Here is a 19096-nt window from a genome sequence, read left to right on the forward strand (position 1 = left end):
CTGGAGAAGCACAAACTTGTTTTTTAAAATATGTATATAAAATACAGAAAATGTATAAATTAAAATACATACAGAATATAAAATATACATGTAAAGTGTATGACAATTAAAATAGAGACTGTGCTAATATCATGTTATAATAATTGTTAACAGTTTTTGGGCATTTTCTGTGTGCTAGGCACTGTGGATGGTCTTTATCTGCATTCTCTCATTTGTTGACCTGCTAACCTAGGTTTTTTACCTGCACTTGCACTGGGATCATTGGCAACTTTTTCTCTTATAAGTTAAAACAGACTTGTCTCATTTAAAACATGTACAATTTTGTTTTTACTGTATGACATCCATATGTAAAGTTATAAATGGAAAACCAATGCACTGTTACCTTCTTATTCTCTTTCCTTCCTTTGCGTTTTCTTGCTTTCTGCCCCATCACTTGACGTTTATTGAATGAATCCCTTAAATAATGTAGTCCTCAGCCAGGTGCGGTGGCTCACACCTGTAATCCCAGCACTTTGGGAGGCCTAGATGGGTGGATCACGAGGTCAGGGGTTTGAGACTAGCCTGGCCAAGATGGTGAAAACCCCGTCTCTGCTAAAAAACAAACAAAGAAAAAACAAAAATTAGCCAGGTGCGGTGGCGGACGCCTGTAATCCTAGCTACTCAGGAGGCTGAGACAGGAGAATAGTTTGAATCCGGGAGGCAGAGGTTGCAGTGAGCCGAGATCGTGCTACTGCACTCTAGCCTGGGTGACAGGGTAAGACTCCATCTCAATGATGATGATGATGATGATGATGTAGATGTAGTCCTCCTTCTATCATCTTCTTTCTGTCACTCACCTCCCTCCCCACTCACTTCAAGCTGTGTTACCTAGGTCCTCCTGAGTTAGGTGGGCATGACTGTGTGCCTCTTCCTGGATCTCATTTTCCTGTCCTGAGTTATCTGATGGGTTCCTCTTTTAAGTTGGAGGAAGGGGATGATGGAGAACTAAGATCAGTTGCCGTTTCCTTTCTTGCCTGTGTGATGGCTTGATGTTAAGTTTCATTCTCAGATATGGATTTGCTATAGGGATGTATTATGCATGTATGTGTTTTGTTGGAGGATGGAGATTGTTGGGCATGGCTGGGCTGGATATAATCTTAAAGAGAAAAAGGGCATTTCAAGTGTATTTAAATGGCCAAATTTCAGAGGTGGCAGCGTTCTAGGCCACGATTGCTGTCCCTTTTCCTTTGTGATGGGAGGTCAAGGGTCCTGTGAATGATACTGTGCAGAAGAGCAAGTGAGGCACCGTCAGGGAGCCCTGTGTGTGAGACAAGCCAAGCAAAGAGTGCTCCTGGCTTGATGTAGGTGGATGGGTTTTTTGCTATAGAAAACTACACTAAATACTAAGAGGTTTCCTAATTCCTCTCTAGTTATCATTCTTTATTACAGGTATTGAATGTTTACTTATAATTTTGATCTAGAAACTTCTCAAGTCTTTATTTCATACTCTGTAAATAGAATGGCAGGGCTAAATTATGTTCTATTTTCTGCTCATTCATTCATTTATAAAACCATTTGTTGAACATCTGCTATATTGCCAGGCACTATGGTCTATCCATTTTAGTTAATGTCATACCAGTAATTAAAGCCGTAACTTGAAAGTGAGTTTTCCTGTTCACAAGTTACTAAGGTGTAATCATAAGGCATCTAATAGCAATATGCTAGAGTAACATGAAGAAATAGCCAGTATTGTGGGGTCGGGGGAAGAGTGTTGTTTTAATTTGAAACAAAACGACTTCAACAAAAATGGGAACCTTTCCTAAACATGACACAGTCCCTCTGGTTGACTGGTTTCTGTTATGTTCAATCTGTCTTTTCTCAGATTCTTAGAGGCCATGCTAATCTGTGAGTCTGCGTTTAGAAATTTTTTTATTTTTATTTTTTGAGACGGAGTCTTGCGCTCTCGGCCAGGCTGGAGTGCAGTGGCACATTCTCGGCTCAGTGCAACCTCTGCCTCCTGGGTTCAAGCAATTCTCCTGCCGCAGCCTCCCGAGTAGCTGGGATTACAGGCGCCTGCCACCACGCCTGGCTAGTTTTTGTATTTTTAGTAGAGAAGGGGTTTCACCATGTTGGCCAAGATGGTCTCAATCTCTTGACATTCTGTTCCGCCCGCCTTGGCCTCCCAAAGTGCTGGGATTACAGGCGTGAGCCACTGCGCCCAGCCTGCATTTAGAAATGTTTGAACCTCTTTGTTCTTCTGATTTTGGTGCCAGAATGGATAATAGTTGGTTTGCTGAGCTTTTGTTTAGCCATTAAACACTGCAGCTTTGAAGCAAAACTGTTAGAAGAAAACTTTTACTCTTCCATTTAGTTTTAGTTGGTGTTTGCAAAGTTTGTGAGGGCAGAAATCTTTTTGTGGTTATGGGGAAAAGGGGAATGTCTTAGGTAATGAACTGTAGTTACTCTTCCAAGCGCTGTTTGGTTTACTGTCTCCTGCAGGTTGACTCTAAATCAGGGTGTTCAGCAATGACACAGTGACATTTTGGGTCAGATAATTCTTTGTTGTAGGGGGCTGTCTTGTGCACTGTAGGATCTGGTAGCATCCCTGGCTTCTGCCCACTAGATACTAGATGCAAGTAGTGCACCCTTTTCTCCAGTTGTGACAACCAAAAATCCTTTCAGACATTGCCACTGTAGCCTGGGGCAAAATCATTCCTGGTTGAGAACCACTGCTCCGAATTCTTAAAGCTGACTTACTGACTGCAGTTACTTGTCAGCTAACCACAAATAAACTGTAGTGCTTGGTGTTGTGTTTCTGTGAATCTTTAACAGCTTTTCTGTTCTTTTTTTTTTTCTTTTGAGACAGTCTCACTCTGTGGCCCAGGGTGGAGTGCAGTGGTGCGATCTTGGCTCACTGTAACCTCTACCTCCTGGATTCAAGGGATTCTCCTGCCTCAGCCTCCTGAGTAACTGGGAATACAGTTGCCCTCCACCATGCCTGGCTAGATTTTTAAAAAATTATTTTTAGTAGAGATGGGGTTTCGCCATATTGGCCAGGCTGGTCTTGAACTCCTGACCTCAGGTGATCCGCCCGCCTTGGCCTCCCAAAGTCCTGGGATTACAGGCGTGAGCCACCATGCCTGCCCCTTTTATTCTGATTGCTGTTCTGATTATTAAAATGCAGTTCGCTCTACCTGAACAGCTGTTGTCATTCTAGCCCAGAGCAGTTGTGCTCAGAGGGTGAGCGGTGGTGGCAGGCGCCCTGTGTTCCTGGAGTCCTTAGTAGTTGCTCTCTTGTTGCTTCTTGATACCTAAGTAATGGACTTTAATAAACTTACTAAAAAAACTAGTGTGAAATCTAGGCCAAAACACTTTGATATTTGACCTCCAGCTCCATGACCCCACCGAAGTCTTCTAAAGCACAAGTAGGTTCTCTTGATTTGGTTGTTTAGATAATTTTGGATATGACCTAGATATCAAATCATTTTAGTTTTACTTGTTTTTCATTTGCAGGGGCAGAGTTAGGTTGTTTATAGGATTGTCAACTTTGGATGATAAGTAACTTCACATTTTTCAAACAGCATGATGCTATGTTGAGTTAGCAGAGAGGGTGCTTACATTCACACGTCTAGTAAGTGGAGGAGTTGGAATTTGAACCCAAGCTTTTCTGACTGGCTCCAAAGCCATGCTTTCTCCCTCTGTACCAGTGCTTCTCCCCATTTAATGTGCGCAGGAATCCCCCAGAGGCATGTTAAAATGCAGATTCTGACTCTGGGCTTGGGGTGGTGCCTGCACCCCTGCAGGCCCCAGTGGTGTGTGCTGCTGGTCTTCACTTCACACTTTGAACACTGAAGCTCCTAGTTATATTCCTGGTTTACTAATTGTGCCGTAGATAATCCATCTGAAGGTTAACCCACAAAACTGATAATCTTCAAGCCAATATTCAAGAACTGACATTTTCAAGTGGTTTTTCTTCATTTTAAGCTGTGTGTATTCACTGCTGCGGGTGACGGCGAGCTTTGTTTGGCTGAATTGGCAGAATTAGTTCTATACTGAGTGAATGCTAGGTGTGTTAGGAAGGTAAAGTGAATGATCGGGGGGAGTTTGTTGAGGGAGTTTGTGAACAGCTGCTATATGCCATCATTTCCAAGGCAGACCTTATTTTACATTTTGTCATCTCTGAAACTGAGGATGCGTCTTACAATGGATGGCCTCTTACCATTGCCGAGCTTGCCATTCAAGTCCAGCCCCTTCTTGCCACCCTCCCGCCCTGTGGCAAGCAGAGCCGACAGCTGCTAAGGTGAGCACTTGGCATCTCCTCTCCTTGCCGCTCTCTCTTGTCTGACCTAGGCCTCACTCCGTCCTTCGTTTTGTCATTGCGAAGTCTGAGCTTAAGACACCCTGGGCTGTACACTTGGGGATTTTTATGCTGGTCAGACATGCTGCAGGGCAAAGTGGATCTCTCAATCTGTTGCTTGGCTTGGACATCTGTTAACTGTGGTGGCGAATCTGTTGCAGATCCTTCTTTGTCTTGAGTTGGGCAGGAACTCCTCTGGGGCTGAAGTGGAGTCTTAAAGAAAGCTCTGGCTGAGAGTGTTGGCTGTCACCTGTAATCCCGTCACTTTTTTTGGAAGGCTGAGGGAGGGGGAATGCTTGAGACCAGGAGTTTGAGGCCAGTCTAGGCTACATAGCGAGACCGTGTCTCTACAAGTTTTTTTTTTTTTTTGAAATTACCCAAGTATGGTGGTGCATGCCTGTAGGTCCAGCTACTTGGGGGGCTGAGGCAAGAGGATCAATCACTTGAGCTAAGGAGCTCTAGGCTGCAGTGAGCTATGACAGCACCATTGCACTCCAGCCTAGGTGACGAATCAAGACTCCATCTCTTAAAAAATTTTTTTTAAAGTTCTGCAATAAAGTAAACATGGGATCATCAATTTCACATGCCTTCTTAATTAGCAACATTGTTTTTCCTTGATGGTGCACAGATTAATAATGCATTTTCAGGCCAGGTGTGGTGACTCATGACTGTAATCCCAGCACTTTGAGAGGCTGAGGCAGGCAGATGCCATGAGGTCAGGAGTTCAAGACCAGCCTAGGCAATATAGTGAAACCCTGTCTCTACAAAAATACAAAAATTATCCGGGCATGGTGGTATCTGCTTGTAGTTCCAGCTACTTGGGAAGCTGAGGCAGGAGGATCACTTGAGTCTGGCAGATGGAAGTTGTAGTGGACTGAGATTGCAGCATGGCACTCCAGCCTGGGCCACAGTGAGACTCTATCTCAAAAAAAAACAAAACAAAACTGGGCGTGGTGGCTCATGCCTGTAATCCCAGGACTTTGGGAGGCCGAGGCAGGCGGATCATGAAGTCAGGAGTTCAAGACCAGCCTGGCCAAGATGGTGAAACCCCATCTCTACTAAGAATACAAAAAAATAGCCGGGCATGGTGGCAGGCATCTATAATCCCAGCTGCTCGGGAGGCTGAGGCAGGAGAATCACTTGAACTCGGAGGGCAGAGGTTGCAGTGAGCCAAGATTGTGCCACTGCACTCCAGCCTGGGTGACAAGAGTGAGACTCTGTCTCAAAAAAAAAAAAAAAAAAGGATTTTCTATGGTGGCTTTGGTTTGAAGAAGTTTATAAAGTTAACAGAAGTTTAGCAGAAGAAGTACTGGGTTTGGAATCAGAAAGTATGAGTTAGGACCGGGTGTGGTAGCTCATGCCTGTAATCCTTGCACTGTGAGAGGCCGAGATGGGAGGATCACTTGAGCTCAGGAGTTCTAGACCAACCTGGGCAACATAGTGATGAGACTTTAAGAACTTTTTTTTTTTTTTTTTTTTTTTTTTTAAAGGTGTGGATTAGAGTTTTGGCTCTTGCAACTTGCCAGTTGTATGACATCACTCTGGGCCTCAGTTTCTGCATGTATAAAGTGAGAGACACTATAGTCTCCAAAGCCCTTCTAGCTCTGAATTAATTGGATTTTAAGTGTGCTAGAATGAATTAATTGAAGTATGAGGGCTCTGCATTAAGAACACAGAATAAAAGATTCTCCTGGTAAGGAGGGTGTGGCAAGAGGCGTCTTAACTGGGCCTCCAGCGGGAGGATGGAAGAGAAGGTATTTGAAGCTGAAGAGACATGCTAGTAGGTCACAGAGCTCCTTGGAAACCATTCATAAATTTAAGTCCTCAGATGCAATTAATTCATCATGCCAGGTAGAGGTTGTCCTCAGTACAAGTAAAACAGTCTGTTGGAAGTAAGATGATTTTTTGTGGCATTCTAAAAAGATCATTCTTCATGAGATGCTCTTTGTTTTTGGGGTTTGAGAACAAAATAATGGTTCCCCTTTGGTTGGACTAATTAGACAAAGATACTCTAAGAATAAAATGAGCCATCCAGGTACTGACTGTGGTCATGATTTATATGAGTATTAGGTGGCAAGGTGAATAACACAGCTACTCACCCACATTGTAGGTAAACTAAACTGAGATATGGTAAAATAAAAATTGTTTTGTTATATAGTTGTACTGTTTGAAGCACCAATTTTTTTTTATGAAGAAAATACTGCTTTGCATGTATGTAGAATCACTTAGATGTTTTTTGAATTGGGATTTGCTGAAGATGCAGAAGCTGTTGTACTGAGTACATGACACCTTGAAAAGAAAGAAAAAGTTTGTGTACGAGTAGTCAGCACTGTAGGTAGGAATTGCAAAGGTGAAGTAATTAATCTCGACCAGATGGGCTGTGCTCTTTTTTTGGGTTTGTATCCCAAAAAGGCATTAGAATTGGGAGTCAGAAGTGACAGACTCACGAGGTTTCTGAGTTAGGTTTTAAAATTACTGACCAGGCTGGGAACTCCATAGCCATTGGAATCTCAGATCCACTCTGCCACCTTGTGTTCTCTGGGGAGAGTCGTTTTTAATTTCCCTACATCGTGTTTATTGCATGTGTAAAATAATCCTCAGCTTTTGCTTGATTCACAAGAAAATTAGCTAACGAATGAAGCTGAAAAGGTAAATCCATATACATTTGTTGAAGTGTAAGGCAGCTTTTATTCCTGAAAGGCACATGCTAGATTTTACAAGTGCGGAGATCAGTCAAAATTATTCAGTAAATCCAGCCATGATCTCCTTAGACCTAAATACACATTTTGTTTGACCTTCCATAACACAGCCTTGATTTTTAATGTTTTTCCTTCCTCATCACAGGTGGTCCGTACTGAGAAGAACAGTTTGAACAACCGATTCTTACCCTGGAATGAAATTGAGACAGAGGCCATCCTGTCCATCGATGACGACGCTCACCTCCGCCATGACGAAATCATGTTTGGGTTCCGGTGAGAGACTAATTTCCAGTCAAACACTTTAGGTTGCAAGTGACAGAAAACCTGGATTAGGCAGCAAAATGAATTTCTGATGGTAATTGGCTGATGGTAACTGAGAAACCCTTACAGGTAGTCAGGGCTGATGTGGGACGTGGCTGGATGCAGGCTTGTAGATGGCGTTGGAGGAGTCTGTCTCTCTTTACCGCTAGGCTCCGCTCTGCGTTCCTACAGGCCTTCCCTCTGTGGCCGGGGAGGTGGAATTCTTTGATTGGCTAGACCGTGGTTATCTGCCTACTCCTGGTGCTGCAGGTGTATCATCCTTAAATCCAAACCACGTGGGCAGAGAGTAGAGGCAATGGGTAGGGTAGTTCTCTAAAGGAAATAGGAGGGTTTCGTTTTTAGAGGAATGGGAAGTAACTTCCAGGCAGGCAGAAGTGACATGTTACTATGTGTTGGAGCAATGGAACAGTGCCAGGATCCTGGACCCAAAAAGATTTGGGGGAAAGAGGGTGTCAGAAGCAATGATTTGAAAGGGAAAAGAAGGGAAGGAGGAAAAGGAGGTGGTGGTAATGATGGCAGCGATGATGATGCTAAACATGTGTTGAACCCGTACTGTGTGCCAGGGACTAGCCTAGGACTTTTTCTGTCTTATCTCATTAATCCTTCTAAAATTTGATGACATAAATTGTAGCTGTCTCCATTTTATATAGGAGTAAATTGAGATACAAGAGAACAAAACCATGTAGAAGCTAGGAAGTGGCAGCAGAGCTCTGGGTTCAAATGCAGGTTTGTCACACTCCCGACATTCACCCAGCCTTCAGCTCTCGTGCCTTCTTGAGTCTTAGGAATTGCTGAAGGATCCCACTTGAGGGTCACTGCGGGGAAGAGGATGGAGTAGATGAAGGCTACTCCAAGTGTGTCAGGGACTGGGATGTTGGCTTGGGGACAGTTGGTTACCTGTTTATGGTGAGGTAAGTACAAAAATTGAGGGCAAGCATTCAGAAACTTTTAAAGCAATTTGACATTTACTATGAAATCCAAGTATATGATTATTTTTCTTGTAGTTCTTTTTTTTTTGCAACATTTCTTCAATATAATTCATACACCATAAAATTCACTCATATAAGTGTATGATTCAGTGGTTTTAGTATATTCAGAGTTGCACAAACATGACCATGGTTAATTTTAGAAATCTTCATCACCACTGAAGGAAACCCTGTACCTAGTACCTATTAACAGCCACTCCCAATTTTTCTCCAACCCCTCTCAGTCCTAGGTAGCCACTCAATCTTCGTGTCTCTATAAATTTGCCTATTCTGGACATTTTCTATAAATAGAACCGTACAACCACGCATGGCCTTTTGTGACTTTCTTCTTTCACTGAACATGATGTTTTCAGGGTTCATCCATCTTGTAGCAGGTACCAGTTCTTTTTTTTTTTTTTTTTTTTTTTGAGATGGAGTCTCACTCTGTTGCCCAGGCTGGAGTGTAGTGGCTTGATCTCAGCCCATTGCAGCCTCTGCCTCCTAGGTTCAAGCGATTCTCTCTTGTCAGCCTCCTGAGTAGCTGGGATTACAGGTATGGACCACCACACCCAGCTAATTTTATTTTTTGTATTTTATTAGAGATGGGATTTCACCATGTTGCCCAGGCTGGTCTTGGACTCCTGAGCTCAGGCGACCTGCCCGCCTCGGCCTCCCAAAGTGCTGGGATTACAGGCTTGAGCCATGGTGCCCAGCCCAGGTACCAGTTCATCATTCATTTTCTGTTGATGGCTGTTTGGGTCATTTCTATTTCTTGGCTATTGTGAATAATGCTGTGAACCTTCATGTGCAAGTTTTTGTATGAACATGTCATTCCTCTTGAGTGTATACCTAAGAGTAATGTGGATAGCTGCTTTAACATTTTGAGCCTGTCAGATTGTTTTTCTGGGTGGCAGCCCCATACTGCATTCTCACCAGCAGTGTATGAAGCTTCTAGTTTCTCCACATCCTCATCAACGCTTGTTATTTTCTATTTTCAAAATTTATAGCCGTCCTAGTCATTGTAAAGTGACAACTCGTGTGTGTGTGTGTGTGTGTGTGTGTGTGTCTTTTTTTTTTTTTTTTTTTTGAGATGGGGGTCTCACACTGTTACTGAGGCTGGAGTATAGTGGTGCAATCTTAGCACGTGGTAACCTTGAACTCCTGGGCTTAAGTGATCCTCCTGAGTAGCTGGGACTACAGGCTCACATCACCACACCTGGCTAATCTTTACATTTTTTTTTTGGTAGAGATGGGGTCTCACTTTGTTATTCAAACTGGTCTGAAACTCCTGGCCTCCAGCAGGCCTCCCAAGTGCTGGGATTACAGGCATGAGCCACAGTACCCAGACATACAGTTGTGATTTGCATTTCTCTCAATGTTGAACATCTTTTCATGTGCTTATTGATCAGTTAGTTAGCCTTTGTATACCTTCTTTGGAGAAATGGCTTTTCACATTCTTTGCCCATTTTTGTTTGAATTGTCCTTTTTTTTTTTTGAGACAGAGTCTCGCTCTGTCACCCAGGCTGGAGTGCAGTGGTGTGATCTTGGCTCACTGCAAGCTCCGCCTCCCGGGTTCATGCCATTCTCCTGCCTCAGCCTTCCAAGTGGCTGGGACTATAGGCACCCGCCACCATGCCCAGCTAATTTTTGTATTTTTAGTAGAGACGGAGTTTCACCGTGTTGACCAGGCTGGTCTCGAACTCCTGACCTCAGGTGATCCACCTGCCTCGGCCTCCCAAAATGCTGGGATTACAGGCATGAGCCACCGCACCAGGCCAGGATTGTCTTTTTATTATCATGTTATAAGAGTTCTTTATATATTCTAGATGCAAGTCCCTTATCAGAGATCAGAGTTGCACATATTTTCTCCCATTCCATGGGTTATTTTCTTACTTACCTGATGGTATTATTTGAAGCACAGAGTTCATGTTTTGAAATTCAGTGGATCTGTTTTCTTTGGTTGCTTGTGCTTTGGGTGTAATATTTAGAAACCAGGCAGTTCATTTTTGTTGTATTTTACCAAAGTATTAATCTATAATAATTTTGGGGAAAAATTAGTTCTTCCCCACATCATTTGAAAACCACTGGAGGCCAGGTATAGTGGCTCACACCAGTAATCCCAGCACTTTGGGAGACCAAGGCGGGTGGATCACCTGAGGTCAGGAGTTCGAGACCAGCCTGGCCAACATGGCGAAACCCTGTCTTTACTAAAAATATAAAAATTAGCAGGGCGTGTTGGCACGTGCCTGTAATAATCCCAGCTACTCAGGAGGCTGAGACAGGGGAATTACTTGAACCTGGGAGCGGAGGTTGCAGTGAGCCAAGATCACGCCACTTCTAGCCTGGGCAACAGAGCTTAAAAAAAAAAAAGCCACTGGAGTAGATTTCTTTGGAGGTCTTGTTCAAATTAAGTGTGGATCCAGAATAGAGAGTTCTTTCTCTGTGCTTCCATTCTGTTCACCGAAGGCCTAACCTGACCTACCTGGCAATGGGGCTGCCTTTGGCTTAGGCTTGTAAGAGCAGATGCTCAGATGAAAAGAGCAGTGGCTTTATTGCTCATCTGTCTTAAATCCATCTGTAAAGAATGATTTGACACATTTCTGAAAAATTAGAACATCTGTTCTTATTCTCCTCCACCCAGCCTCTCACATTTCCTTTGACCTCTTGCCTAGTGTACTATTGAAGCAAGTCTATTGATAGCTGTGATTTAAAAAAATCCTTGTAAGCCGAGGTGTATTTTTTTTTACACGATAACAAATAGCTGACTCTCTCCATTTGTTTTTATAAAAGGAAAAAAGCCATGCAGTAGCTCCAGGCGTGTTTTGCTGCTGCAGGTGGTAGTGGTAGGGGGTGGGCGGCAGGGAGTGTGTTTCTGCTGCAGCGTGATGTGGTTTGGAGCATGCTGAAGGACTGGTGTGGTGAGCATAGTCGTGGGGTGTTAACAGGAGAACTGCCAACCCTTAGATCCAAGAATGATTTTGATAAGGAGCCCAGCTTTAAGGAGTTTGAAGCTTATTAACATAGCTGGCATTAACATAGCCTCCAAGCCCCTGATTTAGGGATTTCTGACCTTGCCCATGCTATTTTCCAGCAGATTTGCAGGTGGTGAGAGAGTAATGGGAAGCCTTTTAATGTGTCTCTTAACCGTCATTCACGTTTGAGATTTAGCCTCTGGTAATGGAGCTGGTGAATTATTGCTGTCTGTACATCCTAACCTTTTCCTACCCTGGCCCTTTTCTTATGCGTTTGGGCATCCTTTGATCTAAAGCCTTTCTCTTATTAATCTCCCCAATTTGCTTATTTCACCTTAATGGGAATGAAACAGACCTAAGTTGAAAGGAAAGGGTAAGTCTAAGAATTCTTTCCTCTGGCAAAGATAGATCTTGACTCACTTCAACTTATGTAGCCAAGAAAGAGATAGACTCAATCGTAAGGGACAGATAGAAAACGTATACCAAGAGACTTGAGAGCATGTGTCCTTACAGAAAGGAATACATGAATGGCCAGAGCAGCATTATTTGTAACAGAAGTGCAAACAACACAGAGGGCTAAATACTGTGGTTCCATTATGTGAGGTCCCTAGGTAGTCATTCATAGAGACCGAGAGCAGAATAGAGGCTGCGGAAAGATGGGAGTGGGGATGAGTGTTTAATGGGGACAGAGTTTCCGTTTGGGCAGATGAAAGAGTTCTGGAGATGGATGGCCGGGATGATTGCACAACACTGTGAATGTCTCTAACGCCACTGAACCATATATTTAAAAATGATTAAGATGGTACATTTTATGTTTATTTTGCCACAATTAAGAAAAAATCAGTTGTCTTAAAAAACCCACCTAGAAGGCTATTACATTGTGATAGAAATTGTGATTTCTCATCTTTTGGATTAGATTAGAGTCTTCCAGACTTATTAGGAGAGGAGCTCTTTTGAAATAAAATCTGTGTCTTAGGAACTGAAGTTCCATGTAAGTGATGAGGGAGTTTGCAGGCAGTTTAAATCTCTGGCAGCCCTTCTGCAGGCCTGTTGGGTTCTGTGGAGCTTAAAACGCTTTCAGTTCTCCAATTTATCCTGTGACACTGGGGACCAATTTTATTTGTTCTACTTTGCCTATAAATTTGGAGATGATATAAAAGTTTCTACTGAAACATATTGAATTCTCCATTTATTTCTGCCATTTAATGAAACCTTTCAGTTGTATGGTTCTGTAGACCACTTCTCACGATACACGTTTCTCCCTCAGCCCTGCTCAAATTTGGAATTAGGAGTGGTGCAGTTCAGTAGTCTTCTGTAGTTAAACCAGTGGTCTCCAAACCTTTTTATTATGTTCCTTCTTCATAAAAGAAAAGTGTGCAGTATATGTAAATTACATACACGTCCTACTGAACTAATATGTCATGCTCATTAAAAACAAAGCCTTTCTTAGAAAATGTTGGTTCATTCATTTTTAGAGCCAGGTCTTGCTCTGTTGCTCAGGCCGAGTGCAGTGGTGCAATCACAGCTCACTGCACTTGGGCTCAGGCAGTCCTTCCACCTCAGCCTCCCAAGTAGCTGGTAGTACAGTTGTACTCCACCATGCCCAGCTAATTAGAAACAATTTTTTTTTGTAGAGACAGGATCTTGCTATGTTGCCCAGGCAGGTCTCCAACTCCATGCTTCAAGCGGTCCTCCTGTGTTGGCCTCCCAAGTGCTGAGGTTACAGACATGAGCCACCCTGCCCGGCCCTTTCTTGGAAATTAAATAAGCTAATAAAAGAATTGAAAGTGATATCATCTTCCTGCTTCTTAGTAGATTATTGTACATACCCCATTCTGGAGACCTCCTTAGTAGATTATTGTACATACCCCATGCTGGAGACCCCTTTCCCAAGTTATGACTTATTCTTTCTGGAAGGGTTGGAGGATACTGACTGCTAGAGGAACAATGTGCAGGTGCTTATTAAGGAAGCTGAATATGGTACCTTATTTGCTTTTATCCTGTTTGGCTTGTTGTTGATTTTGTTTTATTTTGAAAGGATAAGAGAAGTAAAAGCCTAAGGGCCAGAGCTTGTAAGGTAGAGGCAATAACTGTGAACGCTTTTGATGACCCTAGAGCTTTGTACTCAGGTCTGTGTATGCACTTGTGTTTTTCAAGGGTGTGGAGAGAAGCTCGGGACCGCATCGTGGGCTTCCCTGGCCGTTACCACGCATGGGACATCCCCCATCAGTCCTGGCTCTACAACTCCAACTACTCGTGTGAGCTGTCCATGGTGCTGACAGGTGCTGCCTTCTTTCACAAGGTAGGAAAAAGCTGGTAATAATGGCATTGACTTGGTGAGAGTTTGGCCTTTGTGTGATAGTGGAATGCTGCCCTTAGCTTAGCTCTCCTAATGCTTCTTACGTGTTTCTTCTGTGCTAGAAGTCAGTTGTTTCCATTTTCAGAGACAATGATCAAGATGCTTAGAGCAACTCTAGGATAAAAGGTCAAGATGAGAGGGCTGCCTGTACAGTTGCATGTAGGCTATTTGGAAACCACTTTATCTTTCTGGGCGTTGGCTCTCCCTTTGTAAAACTGAGGGCTCTGGGATAAAAGACACCTCAAATACCTTCCGGTTTCAACATTGCCACCCCAGATGTGGCCCGGCTATCAGAAGGTGACCTGGGCACTTTTCTGACTTAGATGTACCATGCCTGTCCCAGGCCCCGCGATGAGCCTCTGTGTGGCTCTGCCAGTTCTTTGTGATACTTTAGTGCTTATTCTTTCACTGTGTCTCATAATCTGATTTTCACTGAATATCTGAAGCTTAGGACCCTGCAGTCTTTCCTCCTCTGCTGTTCTGTGTTCTGTTTTTTTGCTCTTGGCCTGTCTTCCCTCTCTACCTCTTCCATTCTGTAAAGTGGCCCCTGACCACGTGTGGCCACAGAGCACCTGGCACATGACTGGTCAGAATGGATACGTGCTGTTAAGTGTAAAGTGCACAACAGCCTTCGAAAACTTGTAACAAAGGATGTCACATAGCTCAGTAATTGTTTATATTGATTGCATCTTGAAATGCAGTTAGTTTGGATTACTGGGTTAAATAAAATTATTGAATTTTACTGTCTCTTTTTACTTTTTAACGATGTGGCTTCTAGAAAGTTTACAGTGCTGTATGTGGTCTGCCTTCTGTGTCCGTGAGTGCTGCTCTCTACCTCCCTCCTGAGGTCTTCCCGGGCCCTGAGGAGTCCCTGTTCTAAATTACCCTGGCATTACCCCCACTGCCCACCTCACAGAGCACCTCTTCTGTCCCGAGTCTTCTCTGAAGACAGTGCTCCCTTTAGCCTTTTCCTGTGGACTTTGAGGCACTCATTTCCCCACATCTGTGCTTTGGCACAGGGCAGGCGTAGGGAACGTTTTCATTGCTTACCAATGACACTTCCTTCCCAACTGGCACATAAAGTCTCATTTGCAGCTCCTGTCGTCTGTCTTCCTGCCATCAACTAGCCTTTTCATCGTGCCCTGACAGTCACCAAAGATGGCGGCACCTGCCTCCTTCTCTTTGTCTGCATTCACACCCTCCATGGTTCTGGCGCCTTCACTGTCCTCACAGAAGACCCTTCCACCGCTTTCTCTGCATGGATGGTGAAGCGTCCCGGGGTCTAGCCTCTGTTGCTCTTCTTATTTTCCCTAGGCGTTCTCTCACACACTCAAGGTTTCGAGACTTTTCTTAGCATCTGCAGGCTGGTGATTTCCTCTTCTGTATTCCAGCCTTGGCCTTTCTTGCTGAGGTTTGCGTTTGTGTATTTGTTTTCAGCATATCTCCCATTTGCCTCTCAGACACTTCAGATAAACTTTTCCTTCACCGTCTCTCCCCAGCTCCTTGAAGTATTTTCTCCCTTACATAGCTCACATCTCAGGTGGCGGCATCTTGCCGGTCACCTCAAATAGAACAATACAATTCATTTTTATAGGGACTTTTTTGTTTTTTAAGACAGGGTCTCACTGTCGCCCAGGCTGGAGTGTAATGGTGGGATCTCGGCTCACTGCAGCCTCAACTTCTTGGTACCAGGTGACCCTCCTGCCTCTGCTTCCTGGGTAGCTGGGACGACAGGCATGCATCACTACACCTGACTAATTTTTTTTTTTTTTTTGGTATTTTTTTGTAGAGACGTGGTTTTGCAGTGTTGCTCAGGCTGGTCTCCAACTCCTGGGCTCAAGCGATCTGCCCGCCTTAGCCTCCCAAAGTGTTGGGATTACAGATGTGAGGTGCTGTGCCTGACCTATAGGGACATTTTGAACCAGCCTAAGCAGTCATTAAACTTTCAGCTGTTCTTTTAAAAACTTAATGTGTGAAGTTGATACACTCATCCCATTCTTGCACTTCTCCTCAGGACTTCCTTTCCTTGGGTGGGCTTTGTTTGGGGAATTGCAAGTAGGGTGAGAGGAGCAGGGTGTTAGCAGCTGGTCAGCTAAGAAGGAGCCACTGACTGATCTTAGCAGTGTCTACTCATACCTTGAGGACGTACTTTTCTTCTGAATTGCCTTCTCAGATTCAGATTGTTCTTTAAAACCACGAACGGTCAGGTACCTCTACTTTCAAGAAATCATTTACTTAATGAAATTTAGTATTTTTCCTGTGTGAAAATCTATAAAGAAGTTTACAGACTAGCAGCCCCCAAGCCTCAGTTGGCTTCCAGAGAGATTTTTGGGCCCTCTAGTGTTGTCCTATACACTGACAACTTTTAAAAATCAGAAGATTTCATAGAAGACCTGAGCTGCAATACAAATGAAGATCAGGTCCTTTGAGGCCCTGGCTGGGGCTTCGTGGCGGCTGCTCCTGTAGTTGGGGCCCATGATGGGGTCTGTGTGCGCTCACCTGCCTGTGGCTCCTCGTTTTTCTTACACTCATTTTGTTTTTATTTTTTTGAGACTGAGTCGTGCTCTGTGGCCCAGGCTGGAGTGCAGTGGCATGATCTCGGCTCCCTGCAACCTCTGCCTCCTAGGTTCAAGCAATTCTCCTGCCTCAGCCTCCTGAGTAGCTGGGACTGCAGGAGCATGCCACCACACCTGGCTAATTTTTATATATTTAGTAGAGGTGGAATTTCACTATGTTGGTCAGGCTAGTCTTGAATTCCTGACCTCAAGTGATCCATGCATGTGATAGATATTTTTTAAAGGTTGAAATAAAGATGAAACAAAATTTTAAAATAATGTGATCACTAAAGTCTTAAATTTTAGTGAAAGCAGTATGATTGAATATGTTTTTTTATTTTTGAAAATCTTGATACTGTGTGTTACAGCAAGTCGAGTCTGTTTCTAAATTAAACTTTTTTTTTTCTTCTTTTCTTTTCTTTTTGAGGTGGAGTCTTCTCACTTCTTTGCCGAGGCTGGAGTGCAGTAGTGTGATCTTGGCTCACTGCAACCTCTGCCTCCTGGGTTCAAGCAATTCTTCTGACTCAGCCTCCCTAGTAGCTGGGATTACAGGCATGTGCCACCACGCCTGGCTAATTTTTGTATTTTTAGTAGAGATGGGGTTTCACCATGTTGGCCAGGCTGGTCTCGAACTCCGGACCTTAAGTGATCCACCCACCTTGGCCTCCCAAAGTGCTGGGATTATAGGCGTGAGCCACTGTGCCTGGCCAACATAAATCATTTTTGACGGCAGAACCACATGCTGATGGAAATAACTGAACATTTATTCTGATAATGCTTTCATCATAGTTTTTAAAAAAATTATTATTAAAAGGCAGTTCTTATTATTAAAATGTCACTTCTTTCAAGACATGAGTTATGTTAATACATTCTCATCAGCATACTAAGGACAGTCACTGGCCATTTAAAGGGTCAATAAATTTGAATTACCTTTTTAAAAAAATGTATTATTTTTTATTTTATTTATTCTTACTTTTTTTTTTTTTTTGAGATGGAATCTCACTCTGTCACCCAGGCTGGATTGCAGTGGCACAACCATGGCTCAGTGCAGCCTAGAACTCCCAGGCTCAAGCGATCTTCTCACCTCAGCCTCCTGAGTAGCAGGCATTACAGGCACATACCACTACATCTGGCTATTTTTTTAATTTTTCGTAGCTGTGAGGTCTTCTCCTTATGTTGCCCAGGCTGGCCTTGAACTCTTGGGCTCAAGCATTTCACCCACCTTGGCCTCCCAAAAAAAGTGTTGGGATTACAGGCATGAGCCACCATGCCCAGCCTGGATCACTTTTTTGTTTAAAAAAAGAAAAAAAAAGTACAATTCATTTTTTAAGTTCACCAACTCTTAAGTACTTTGCTGTTTAAGTTAGTTTATCTTAAACAAGCACATTTGTTCTGTGTTACAAAAAAATTTTATTATTTTACTAAATAGATTGTATTGTAGGTAATGAAATATGTTAATCAGTTAATCAGTTTAGCTGGGCACTTCACCTATTCATTTGTTCATTACAGCAAATTGCGACATATAGCAGTTAACATGTGCCCTGTCTTGTAGTATTTGCTGATTTCTGTGGTATGAATAAATATTCTTACCTTGGCTGATTTGAAGTTATCAACATGAGTCACTGAACATGGATTTGGGAAGAGATACACAGTTGTACACCATTACATAGTAATTTCAACATAAACAGTAGATATAGGTAACCTCAAGTTAATAGTAAAATACAAAGTTAGGAAGTAATGAGTTGAAGGTATTTATTGCATGGATTTTTAATATAATTATTTAATTTGAAGTTTATGTAATTACGTCTTTAATGGCTATGTTTAACAACAAGCTCACAACATTCTGAAAATGTAGCGGTCGGCATTCATGAGCAGGTGTGAGTGGCTCCAACACGCCCCTCTGTGGGCCTTGTAGGACAGTCTGAGAACTTTGCCTTTTACTGTGAGTGAGATGGGAAGTGTTGGAGGCTTTGGAGGGAAGGGGTGACATGTTCAGTTGGCTTGAGTGTTAACACAGTCACCTGCTGTGCTGGGACTAGCACATAGGGAAGAATATGGCAGCAGGGAGAATCTTTAGGAGCTGATGTGGAGAATCCAGACAAGAGATGAAGGTGGCTGGGAGCAGGGGGTAGCCAGGGCCGATAGCGAGTAGTGACCAGACTCAAGAATCTGTACAGGAGGCAGCGAGGGATCGTGTGTTTCATGGTTCTGTGATTTATTGAGATCTGAGAAAATAACCAGGCTTTTTTCCCTCACTTATCTTTTTTTTTTTTTTTTTTTTTGCCATTGTTAGAGATAAAATAGTGTTCAACTGAACCAGCATCTGACCTAGTTTGACAAATCTTTATACTGATTTCAAAATTGCTGCGGTACCAAGAAGATGATATGACATTGTTACTAAAGGGGATAATTTGAATGGGATAATTCCTCACTGCAGAAGATCCACACGACAGGATGTCTCGAATCCCCGGCCCCAGCCCTGAGTGCCAGGAATACCTCCTAGTTACTGCCACACCCAAACAGCCCCTCCATCCATGCATATTTTGGCTGAAAGCCAACAACCTGTGTCTTCTAACACAGCATGTGGTTCTTTTTCTTCCTCTGACAGTATTATGCCTACCTGTATTCTTATGTGATGCCCCAGGCCATCCGGGACATGGTGGATGAATACATCAACTGTGAGGACATCGCCATGAACTTCCTTGTCTCCCACATCACTCGGAAGCCCCCCATCAAGGTGAGGTCCCGCCGCTGGTGGGACTGTGGATGCGCGCATGTTTACTTCACTTGTTTCACAGTAGCGCAGCACGTAACTGCACTGTACCTCAGAGTCCTCATTCATACGATAGGGATGATACTACCTACCTCATCAAAGGATTATGGGCTTAA

At 43.4% G+C, this 19096-nt stretch overlaps 1 protein-coding gene across 5 annotated transcripts in view; it reads left to right on the forward strand.

Moving 5' to 3' along the window:
* Nucleotides 1–19096, forward strand: part of EXTL3 (exostosin like glycosyltransferase 3) — a 132715-nt gene that overhangs the window by 103143 nt on the left and 10476 nt on the right. For all 5 annotated transcript variants that reach the window (XM_021942179.2, XM_009212774.2, XM_003902601.4 and 2 more), the window contains exons 4-6: nucleotides 7181–7308; nucleotides 13451–13595; nucleotides 18816–18944. In XM_021942179.2, coding sequence (XP_021797871.1) covers nucleotides 7181–7308; nucleotides 13451–13595; nucleotides 18816–18944 — 402 coding nt within the window. The remainder of the gene's footprint in view (nucleotides 1–7180; nucleotides 7309–13450; nucleotides 13596–18815; nucleotides 18945–19096) is intronic.

Source organism: Papio anubis, chromosome 8 (genome assembly GCF_008728515.1).
Source record: "Papio anubis isolate 15944 chromosome 8, Panubis1.0, whole genome shotgun sequence".
In the NCBI taxonomy this organism is placed as follows: Eukaryota; Metazoa; Chordata; class Mammalia; order Primates; family Cercopithecidae; genus Papio; species Papio anubis.